The sequence below is a fragment of the Gekko japonicus genome, unplaced genomic scaffold (genome assembly GCF_001447785.1).
Source record: "Gekko japonicus isolate JY-2015 unplaced genomic scaffold, Gekko_japonicus_V1.1 scaffold5078, whole genome shotgun sequence".
In the NCBI taxonomy this organism is placed as follows: Eukaryota; Metazoa; Chordata; class Lepidosauria; order Squamata; family Gekkonidae; genus Gekko; species Gekko japonicus.
The window spans coordinates 25981-37375 of record NW_015165993.1 but is presented as its reverse complement, the minus strand read 5'-3'; the positions used below and the strand labels follow the sequence as shown (position 1 = coordinate 37375).

Sequence of the window (11395 nt, the reverse complement as noted above, 5' to 3'; positions counted from 1 at the left end):
GCAGTGGAGAGGGAATAGAGGGACTTCAGGGTACTCGAGTTCATTGGGGAGAAAGCATAACAGGAGTTTGATGTCTGTAGAAAGCTGTCACACTCAGTCTTTGCCATGATTTGGGGCTTGTAGAGGGAGGGAAATTCCTGAGGGGTATGTGTGAGTGGCTGAGTGTGTGAACTGCTCTGTTGTAGGCAATGTAACCCTTCCTAAGATACCTCCCTTGTACAGGGGCGATCTTGGAGCCAAACTGTGCCTGCTTTGCTATAAAGAAACTGTATATTTACAGGAGGGGGTGTAGAAAGCGCGAAAGCTAGGCAGGAAGCTTGTGAAGTGTGATTGGATGTAACTGAAAGGGGGTTTCATTTGAACTGTCTATATCTTTGGATTCTCCCGCCAGAACCTTAGTTCTGACACAGTACTGGTCTAGCCTGGACCATGATTATTCTTCAATAAACGAATCACTGCTAGAGAGTGTTGTTGAGAATAACTTTGTCCAGGAGTCTGATAAAAGCTTTAGATGGGTAAACCAAAATTTTCCATGACTTCTGGGGGTCAAAATATCCCTAGTGCCTTGGAAGGGTTAAAGCCGCCACTGGACTCAAACTTTGTTCTAGGGACATAGGAATCTTCCATGCTGAAGAGCCAGCGCTGTCCGAAGACGTTTTGGTGGTCATGTGGCTGGCATGACTAAATGCCGAAGCGCATGGAACGCTGTTCCCTTCCCACCAAAGTGGTACCTATTTATCTACTTGCAGTTTCTTGCCTCCGAACTGCTAGGTTGGCAGGAGCTGGGGCCAGAGACGGGAGCTCACTCCGTCATGCTAGGGTGTCGAATTGCTGATCTTCCGGTCTGCAGCTCAGCGTCTTAACCTCTGAGCCAGCGCAGCCCCTAATTTTATGCCCCCCTCAAATGTGCATTGTATCTCTGCATCTTGAGTTCCTTCTTTGCAACACTCTTCCCACCTTCTGACTGGGATATAAGGGCACAAGGATCTCCATTTGTACTTGTATCTGACGAAGAGAGCTTTAACTCTGAAAAACTACTCTGACTGCATTTTGTCAGTCTTCTAAGGTGCCATTGGACTCGAGTCTAGAGGGTGCCATCTAGTGGTGAATTTGTAGATAAGCTGATTTTTAAAAGCTGATTGGGGGGGAGTCATTTTAAGACGTTTTTATTTTCTTTAAATCTATTTTATTAAAAATAATTCTAGTCTACAAAACGTTTACTAAACAAAACACCCCACTTTTTACCCTAGATTAGCTCCCACAGCTGCTTGCCTATCCTTTGATCCAAAATAAGCTCTATGATATATCCGATCTTGAGCAGTGAATAGTTGTTAACAGTCACTTATCAGCCTGAAAAGTACGCAGACGAAGAGTGATTTCAGCAAAGCGTACTTTATTCTATCCGGAACAAGACAACTTTGGCTGGTTCGCAGGCCGGCTTATATCCCCCAAGAAACCGCCACCCAAAACACACCCCTACTTCCCTATAGGTTACTTACAGTGGCCGAGAGTCCCATAGGCTCTCGGCCGGGAACCTAGCCCCCTGATTGGAGTGGGCTAGGATCCGCATAGTCCATTGTCTCTTGGAGCGAAGCTCGACGTTTGTCTCTGGACTTGTCTGGACTGGATACATCACACACCCAGTAGACAAAAGGAGTAAAAACATTTGGAGACTGCTAGAATTCTTTTTGGATTCCTATCAGCGAGTGGTTATGTAACTGGGCCCCCGGTCACATGGCTCAGATAACGCGGGGGGGGGGGGGGTGGGGGGAGGTGTGGCTGTTCGCCCCGGAGTGAAATAAAGCATGGTAGCCCGATCACACGGTCCCCAAGTCTCCGTGCTTTGGCTGTTAGCTGGTGATCACACGGCGATGCTGCAGCATGGAAAAGAAGCGGTGTGGCGCGATCACACAAGCGGTTTGCGTTTGTGTGCATGCGCAGTTCCACAAAGCATCACTGCTTTCAGTCTTGTGTTTGTGCGCATGCACTTACGAAAAACAGCCGGTTTGCAACGGGATGTGGACGGGCACCGGATGCCATGGGATACTAGCACTCCCGCGATTAGACGCCCACCTGTGCCACGCATTTTCCAAATACTAGTGCACTTTCCATTGGCCTGGTCCAACATTGGCTTCTCTGATGTTCTTATAGGAACTCTCAGTCTGGGACAAGGGATGCTCTGTCTTCTTGGTGATTGGGGGGGGGGCGTCAACTGTGGGAGGGCTTCTAGTGTCCTGGCCCCACTGCTGGACCCCCTGATGGCCCCTGGTCTTTTTGGCCACTGTGTGACAGAGTGTTGGACTGGATGGGGCATTGGCCTGATCCAACATGGCTTCTCTTATGTTCTTATAGATACGAACATTTGGTCTGGGGCAAGGGATGCTCTGGATTCTTGGTGCTTGGGGGGGGGGCAACAGTGGGAGGGCGTCTAGTGTCCTGGCCCCACTGCTGGACCCCCTGATGGCCCCTGGTCTTTTTGGCCACTGTGTGACAGAGTGTTGGACTGGATGGGGCATTGGCCTGATCCAACATGGCTTCTCTTATGTTCTTATAGATACGAACATTTGGTCTGGGGCAAGGGATGCTCTGTATTCTTGGTGCTTGGGGGGGGGCAACAGTGGGAGGGCTTCTAGTGTCCTGGCCCCACTGCTGGATCTCCTGATGGCCCCTGGTATCTTTGGCCACTGTGTGACATAGAGTCTTGGACTACATGGGCCATTGGCCTGATCCAACACTGGCTTCTCTTACGTTCTTTTTTGTCCGTGTCATGCGGCTCTCAAACATCTGACATTTATTCTCTGTGGCTCTCACGTTAAGCAAGTTTGGCCACTCCGGATGTAAACCATAGAGAATGCAGAAATTCCTAGAGTGTTGCGGATGTGACGGCCCAAAGTGATGCGGCCATGCCTGTGGCGTCATTCCCCTGTCCCGTTTCCACCAGCGGTGAGAGTGGGCAGAGCCAGGGAGAGCTGGCAACCTGGCAATTCCAGCTGAAACCGACTTCCAGGCGATGGAGATCAGTTCCCCCGGAGGAAATGGAAGCTTCGAGATGGACTCGATGGAACTGCATCCTTGCTGAGCTTTCTCCTATCCTCAGATGACACCTCCCCAGAGTCCAACCCCGAATCTCAAGGAATTTCCCAACTTGGAGTTGGCAGCACAGGTTTCTCCCTACACATTCATAGATTACAACAGTGCCCTTCCCACCACGAGGCTGGCCACTGTGTGAGACAGGATGCTGGACTAGATGGACCACTGGTCTGATCCAGCAGGGCTCTTCTGATGTTCTTATGAAGGCCTCGGCCTCTCTGCCCTGTTGTTGGCCCTCCAGAGAAATGGGTTGGCCACTGTGTGCGACAGAATGCGGGTTAGATGGTCCCAAGGTCTGACCCAGCAGGGCTCTTCTGATGTTCTTATGAAGGCCTCGGCCTCTCTGCCCTGTTGTTGGCCCTCCAGAGAAATGGGTTGGCCACTGTGTGCGACAGAATGCGGGTTAGATGGTCCCAAGGTCTGACCCAGCAGGGCTCTTCTGATGTTCTTATGAAGGCCTCGGCCTCTCTGCCCTGTTGTTGGCCCTCCAGAGAAATGGGTTGGCCACTGTGTGCGACAGAATGCGGGTTAGATGGTCCCAAGGTCTGACCCAGCAGGGCTCTTCTGATGTTCTTATGAAGGCCTCGGCCTCTCTGCCCTGCTGTTGGCCCTCCAGAGGAACTGGTTGGTCCCTGTGTGAGACAGGATGCTGGACTAGATGGACCACTGGTCTGAATCCAGCAGGGCTCTTCTGATGTTCTTCTGAAGGCTTCGGCCTCTCTGTCCCGTTGTTGGTCTCCAGAGGTACTGTTCAGCGATTGTGTGAGACAGGATGCTGGACTAGATGGAGAGGCTTCGGCCTCTCTGTCCCGTTGTTGGTCTCCAGAGGTACTGTTCAGCGATTGTGTGAGACAGGATGCTGGACTAGATGGAGAGGCTTCGGCCTCTCTGTCCCGTTGTTGGTCTCCAGAGGTACTGTTCAGCGATTGTGTGAGACAGGATGCTGGACTAGATGGAGAGGCTTCGGCCTCTCTGTCCCGTTGTTGGTCTCCAGAGGTACTGTTCAGCGATTGTGTGAGACAGGATGCTGGACTAGATGGTCCATAGGTCTGATCCAGCAGGGCCCTTCTGATGTTCTTATGAAGGCCTCGGCCTCTCTGCCCTGTTGTTGGCCCTCTAGAGGAACTGGTTGGCCACTGGGTGAGGCAGGATGTTGGACTAGATGGACCACTGGTCAGATCTAGCATGGCTCTTCTTAGGTTCTTTTGATTCTCCAGTAGAACCCACACACAACTTATCACGGGGGATGGCTTCCAAGCTGTCCTTGTTTTTAACCCCAGCTCGTTCTGCCGACAAAACACAGAATTGCCTAAGCAGCAATTCGGCCTCCTTGGAATTTCTGGCCGAATCATCTCCCTCCAGAGAAAAGTTGAGTTCTCCTATGTGCTGCTTCGCAGCTAATGACTCTCTCAGCCCATACGTTGCCGGTGTGACAAGGAATACCCATCACTTCTCAGCACTGGAAATCTACAACTAAAATTGTGATTGGTATGTGATACGAGCCCTGCTGGAAAAATTGACAGATCAAATGAGATGAGCAACAAATCAAGTGAGTGCAGCTGTTTTTCATGCTGTTGGGAAACCATTTTATACCTTTTGCCCCCCAGCCCTCAATAACTCTTCATCTTCCTTTGAAAAGTAGGAACCTGTGGACAGATGTGATTTAATAACAATGCTGATATAGGTGATGAAACTGCAGAAACCTTTTTAAAACAACAACTGTCGAACAAAACATATAACCGTCAGGGGTCATTTCGTAGAAAAAGAGGTGCAGGAGCTCATTTGCATAACTTATTTGCATAACTCATTTGCATATGCCACACCCCTTGACATCACCGGATGTGTGTCAGAAGGCAACACCCACCACTTAGGCTCCACTGGACTCTTTTGGATTGCTAGCTATCGGGGAGAGGGAACGCACAGATCTGCCCTCACGGAGGAGGGAGAGCTTGTACCTGAAGGCAGGCCGGGGCGGGGGAGAAGGGGGCGGCTCTGCAACTTACCTGGCTGCTTCTTGCTCCTCGTGGCCCGACTGAGGGCTGCTGGGAGCAGGGGGCAGGGCTTGTTACATGTGCCCGCCCCCTGGGCTCCTTACTGCCGGAGCTCCGCTCCTGTGCGCTCCCGCAGGAAATGACCCCTGATAACGGTCATTATAAACATCATGTCCTGACAAGGGTGGCCCAAGCTAGCAGATCTCAGGAGCTAAGCAGGATTAGTCGGACGGGAGACCACCAAGGAAGTCCAGGGTTGCTACACAGAGGCAGGAAATGGCAAGCCACCTCTGTTCGTCTCTTGCCTTGACTGAATAGCCCGGCTGATCTCATCAGATCTTATTCACAAAGTGCTCCTTTTCATAAAAATGGGCTGAAAAGGAGCACTTTGTGAATAACTTCAAGATGTACAGGAACAAAGAAATGTCCAGTTTGGAGGATTTGTAACCGTGAGGATACTCGACTGAGTTGTTTATGTGTGAAAAAGACGCCCAAAATGAATGTTAACTCCAGGGGAGTTCGTCCACCTGCTCATCTGTGAGACATCTTCATCATTCTTGAGACGTTCTTTCTGTGAAAACATTGTATTGTTATTATTGACATTATAAATACAAATTGGAGTATGTACATTTTGCACATTTTGCAGTAGTTCGGTCGTGTTGGTTTCTATCATACCGCAACCCCCTTTATTGTTAGTATATCCTTAATTACAGCAGTTTCAGTTTATTTGTATTGACCATGGGTCATAAAAAATATATAACATAATCTTCCACATACTAAAGCTGCAAAGTTAGCAAAATTAACAAAATCAATTAACAAAGTTACAAATATAATACAGGACTAAACCCTATAAGATCGGCCCGGTTTAAAAGGTTTAATTGTGGTATGCTGAGGGTAATTAACTGAGACCTTGCCACTACACTCCATCTGTCTCATCTCAAGTATGGTGACCGTACAAACTAAGTTTGTGATTCCTGTTTGGTCCTTGAATCTGTTAAACATCTTTGTTACACAGCATGCTAATTTACTGCTCACCCTCTACCTATATCTGTGGACTGGTAACTTCCAGGGGTCATTTCCTGAGGGAGTGCATAGGAGTGCAGCTCCGACAGTAAGGAGCCCAGGGGGCGGGCACATGCAACAAGCCCCACCCCCCTGCTCCCAGCAGCCCTCAGTCAGGCCACAAGGAGCAAGAAGCAGCCAGGTAAGTTGCAGAGCCCCCCCCCCCACCGGCCCGCCTTCAGGTACAAGCTCTCCCTCGACAATGTTGCCCCTTCCCCCCCCCCCCAATAGCTACCAATCCAAAACAGTCCAGTGGAGCCTGAGCAGTGGGTGTTGCCTTCACACACACTTCCGGTGAGGTCAGGGTGTGTGGCATATGCAAATAAGTTATGCTAATGAGTTATGCTAATGAGCTACTGCACCTTTTTTCTATGAAATAACCCCGGGTAACTTCCATTTCACTATCTGGAGAAGTGTGCCTGCACACAAAAGCTTCTGCCCAGAATAAAACTTTGTTGGTCTTAAAGGTGCCGCTTCTCCAGTTTCGTTCTGCTGCTTCAGACCAACACAGCCGACCCACCGGGATCTCACTACCCTCAGACCACCGTTGCATATTTAGCAAGTCAGAATATCTCCACTAGAGGGAATCAAAGCGCCATTTATGCTTTCTGAGAAGCTTCTTATTCCTTCAATATATTTAGTGGTGGAGCAGAAGCTTGTCCTGATCTGGCTGGCCCAGGCGAGTCGGATCTCCTTAGATCTCGGAAGCTGAGCAGGGTCAGTCCTGGTTAGTTCTTGGACGGGAGACGGCCAAGGAAGTCCAGGGTTGCTACCAATGTTCCCTCTAAGCTGTGGAGTCCTGTGAGCAAAAATTCTATCTTGCGAGCTCCTGGCATTAAAGTTGTGAGCAGGTGACTTGGCTACTGCCTACATTAGTTTGCTCTGGAGCCATCTTTCCTTTTTTAAAAAAAAACAATGGAAAGCTTTATTAATTCTTTTGAGGGCAGGGAGCTTTTATTTGCCAGGAAGGATGATGCCACCATACTTCTGCTGGAACAAGCGCATGGCTTCCTCCTTGCCGATCCTGTGCTTGGCCCCAATACTGCCGGTTCGGCGCTTCTTGTCAGCAATGCTGAAGCCTGGCCGGCCCAGAACCACGTAAAAGTCCAAGCCATAGATTCCAATGCTGGGATCGTATTTAATGGCCAGATCAATGTGCTCCTGGATTCCAAAACCAAAGTTGCCAGTGTCTGAGAAGTTGTTCTTCCTCAATTCATATTCTCGCACCTTCAACCCCTTCTCCAGGATCTCCTCAGCTTTGGTTCCACGTACAGTGCAGTGAACAGCAATCTTCTCATTTCTCCTGATCCCAAAAGATCTAACAGTGTATCGAGCTTTTGAGAAGACAGGAGTCTGGCCCGTGAGCTGCTCCAGCACTTTGGCTGCTCAGGTGAGCCTGTCTCCACTCTCCCCAATGCAGATGTTCAGGCATAGTTTGCGGATACGCAGCTCCCGCATGGGGTTCTCCTTTTCACCCTGATCTTGTTGCGCCATCATCTTTCCTGAGCTGAGTCAAAAATCTGTGAGCCGGAGGCTAAAAAATGCTGAGCTAGCTCACACTAACTCAGCTTAGAGGGAACACTGCTTGCTACGCAGAGGCAGGCAAGGGCAAAAACACCCCTGTATCATCTCTCGCTTTGACGGAATAGCCCAGGCTAGCCTGACCTTGTCCAATCTTGGCTGGGAGACCAACAAAGAAGTCCAGGGTTGCTACGCAGAGGCAGGCCAGGGCAAAAGCACCTCTGAACGGCTCTTGCCTTAAAAAAACCATGATGGTGTCACCATACGTCGGCTGTGACTTAATAGGGCTTTCCACCACCAGCAGAGGGCTGTTCTGACCTGAGCAATGAACAGAGAGCAAGAGGTGAATTAGCCGCCCCTCTTGGGGTTCACTGGAGCTGCGGTGGCTCAAGTGGTTAAGACGCTGAACTGCAGGCTGTGGAAGGCCGGTAGTTCAGCAGTTCGAGACCCGAGTGTGCCGCATGACAGAGTGAGCTTCCGCCTCTAGTTCCAGCTCCTGCCAACCTAGCAGTTCGAAAGCAAGAAATTGCAAGTAGATAAATAGGTACCGCTTCGCTGGGAAGGTAACAGCATTCCGTGCGCCTTGGTGTTTAGTCATGCCGGCCACATGACCACGGAAACGTCTTCGGACAGCGCTGGCTCTTCGGCTTGGAAATGGAGATGGGCACCACAACCCTAGAGTCGGATTCGACTGGCTTTCGAGCAAGGGGACCTTTACCTTTACCTTGGGGTTCAGGGGGTCCTTCTCTGGGGACTGGATGTGGGTCGGCAGAATGGCTGCCCTGTAAAAGAAGAGGAGTTGGATTTACACCCCGCCCTTCACTCTGAGTCTCAGAGCGGCTTACACTCTCCTTTCCCTTCCCCTCCCCACCACAGGCACCCTCTGTGAGGTAGAGGCGGGGCTGAGAGAGCTCTTTCGAGGACTGCCCTTGAGAGAACAGCTCTGAGAGAACTGTGACTGACCCAAGGTCATCCAGCAGCTGCAAGTGTAGGAGTGGGGGAATCCAACCTGGTTCTCCAGATCAGAGTCCGCCGCTCTTAACCACGACACCAAACTTAGCAGGGTATAATGCCAGAGACACAACCTTCAAAGCAGTCATTTTCTCCAGGGGAACTGCTCTGGATTCCCTGGAGATCAATTGTAAGAGCAGGTGATTTCCTGACCCCAGATGGAGGTTGGTCACCCTCCCTGGTTGGCGTAGTATTTCCTCCTTTGCTTTGCCAACCTCCAGGTGGGGTCTGGAGAACCTCTGGTATTACAGTTGGTCTTCGGACTACAGGGATCAGTTCCCCCTGGAGCAAAGGGGCTACTTTGGAGGATGAACTCCGTGGCACCGTACCCCTTCCCAGCCTTCACCTCCAAAGCTTCAGGTATTTCCCAACCGAGAGCTGGCGACCAGATGTTCCTCGGCAGCAACGCAATTGCTATCTGCGACTCTGCTTTTATTTCCTCTGCATTGCAAATTATTCTGCCTTTATTTCTTCTGCCCGTCTGGGGGAAGCAAAATGCGGGTAATAAAAATGGAAAGTGGGAAAGAAGCGTTTCCAGTCGGAGGCCCTCGAGGGGGTTCTTTGTTCTGGAAATGGAAGATGAGGGAAGAGATACCTATATCAATTTTTTTGGGGGGCCCCGTGCTGTGTTTCAGGAGACTGAGAGCACCAGAAAAGGGCATTTCCCTCTTGATGACATAACGTAAGAGAAGCCATGTTGGATCAGGCCAATGGCCCCTCCAGTGCAACACTCTGTGTCACACAGTGGCCAAAACCCAGGTGCCATCAGGAGGTCCACCAGCGGGGCCAGAAGGCCAGAAGCCCTCCCACTCTTGCCCCCCAAACACCAAGAAGACAGAGCATCACTGCCCCAGACATAAGAACATAAGAGAAGCCATGTTGGATCAGGCCAATGGCCCCTCCAGTGCAACACTCTGTGTCACACAGTGGCCAAAACCCAGGTGCCATCAGGAGGTCCACCAGCGGGGCCAGAAGGCCAGAAGCCCTCCCACTCTTGCCCCCCAAACACCAAGAAGACAGAGCATCACTGCCCCAGACATAAGAACATAAGAGAAGCCATGTTGGATCAGGCCAATGGCCCCTCCAGTGCAACACTCTGTGTCACACAGTGGCCAAAACCCAGGTGCCATCAGGAGGTCCACCAGCGGGGCCAGAAGGCCAGAAGCCCTCCCACTCTTGCCCCCCAAACACCAAGAAGACAGAGCATCACTGCCCCAGACATAAGAACATAAGAGAAGCCATGTTGGATCAGGCCAATGGCCCCTCCAGTGCAACACTCTGTGTCACACAGTGGCCAAAACCCAGGTGCCATCAGGAGGTCCACCAGCGGGGCCAGAAGGCCAGAAGCCCTCCCACTCTTGCCCCCCAAACACCAAGAAGACAGAGCATCACTGCCCCAGACATAAGAACATAAGAGAAGCCATGTTGGATCAGGCCAATGGCCCCTCCAGTGCAACACTCTGTGTCACACAGTGGCCAAAACCCAGGTGCCATCAGGAGGTCCACCAGCGGGGCCAGAAGGCCAGAAGCCCTCCCACTCTTGCCCCCCAAACACCAAGAAGACAGAGCATCACTGCCCCAGACATAAGAACATAAGAGAAGCCATGTTGGATCAGGCCAATGGCCCCTCCAGTGCAACACTCTGTGTCACACAGTGGCCAAAACCCAGGTGCCATCGGGAGGTCCACCAGCGGGGTTAGCAAAGATGTAGTGCAGTGGTTAGAGTGTCTGATGGGGGGCCTGGGAGGCCCAGGCTCAATTCACAGTGAATATCAGTGGATGATCCTGAGGCAGGTACCGTCTCACAGCCTGACCTATGTTGTAAAAATCTGTATTGATGACTAACTGGTTGGTTTGTAATTTTGGATCTTCAGGACAGTTGTATACTCTTTTGCAGTTATTATATTTCTTGATATGTTATACTTCCTCTTAATAAACATTTTAAAAATGGGAAAAAACCAAAAAAAACCCACAGTTTGGTGTAGTTTGGTGTAGCGGTTAAGTGCGCGGACTCTAATCTGGGAGAACCGGGTTTGATCCCCCACTCCTCCACTTGCACCTGGCTGGATGACCTTGGGCAAGCCATAGTTCTGTCAGAGCTGTTCTTGAAAAAAAGAGCCGTTTCTGTCAGAGTTCTCTCAGCCCCACCTACCTCACAGGGTGCCTGTTGTGTGGAGGGGAGGGGAAGCGAGAGGAGATTGTAAGCCGCTCTGAGACTCCTCTGGGTAGTGAAAGGTGGGGTATAAATCCAATCTCCCCCTCCTCCACAGGTTTGATGAAAGGAGAGGGAATTCTATTCACCACCCTGAAGAAGAAGCAGCAGCCAGCCATTGAATCATAACCGGCTCAAGGTGACCCCGTCAACAGGGCATTCCAGACAAGAGACAAGCACAGCTCGTTCGCCATTGCCTGCCTCTGCTCAGCAACCCTGCCCATCCAAGTGCAAACCAGGGCCGACCCTGCTTAGCTTCTGAGATCTGATGAGGTCAGGCCAGCCTGGGCTATTTGGTCTGCTCCTTTGGGAAAAGGAGAGCATCAAAATGGATTGCTGCGTTGGGCAGATTCAGGACACACATCCGGGAGCTCTTCCTCAGGCGACTTGTGGGACTCACTGCCACAAGAAGCTCCAAAGGCCTCTAGATGTGGAAGAGCATTTCACCAGTGTGTGTGTGTGTGTGTGTGTGTGTGTGTGTGTGTGTGTGAGAGAGAGAGAGGGAGGG

The 11395-nt window shown here is 50.9% G+C and overlaps 1 protein-coding gene across 1 annotated transcript; it reads right to left on the bottom strand.

Annotated features, from left to right (window-relative positions):
* Nucleotides 1-7097: 7097 nt before the first annotated feature.
* Nucleotides 7098-7637, bottom strand: LOC107110694 (60S ribosomal protein L11-like). The gene is given in 1 exon segment (XM_015411493.1): nucleotides 7098-7637. A coding segment is annotated over 1 exon segment (540 nt).
* Nucleotides 7638-11395: the final 3758 nt, after the last annotated feature.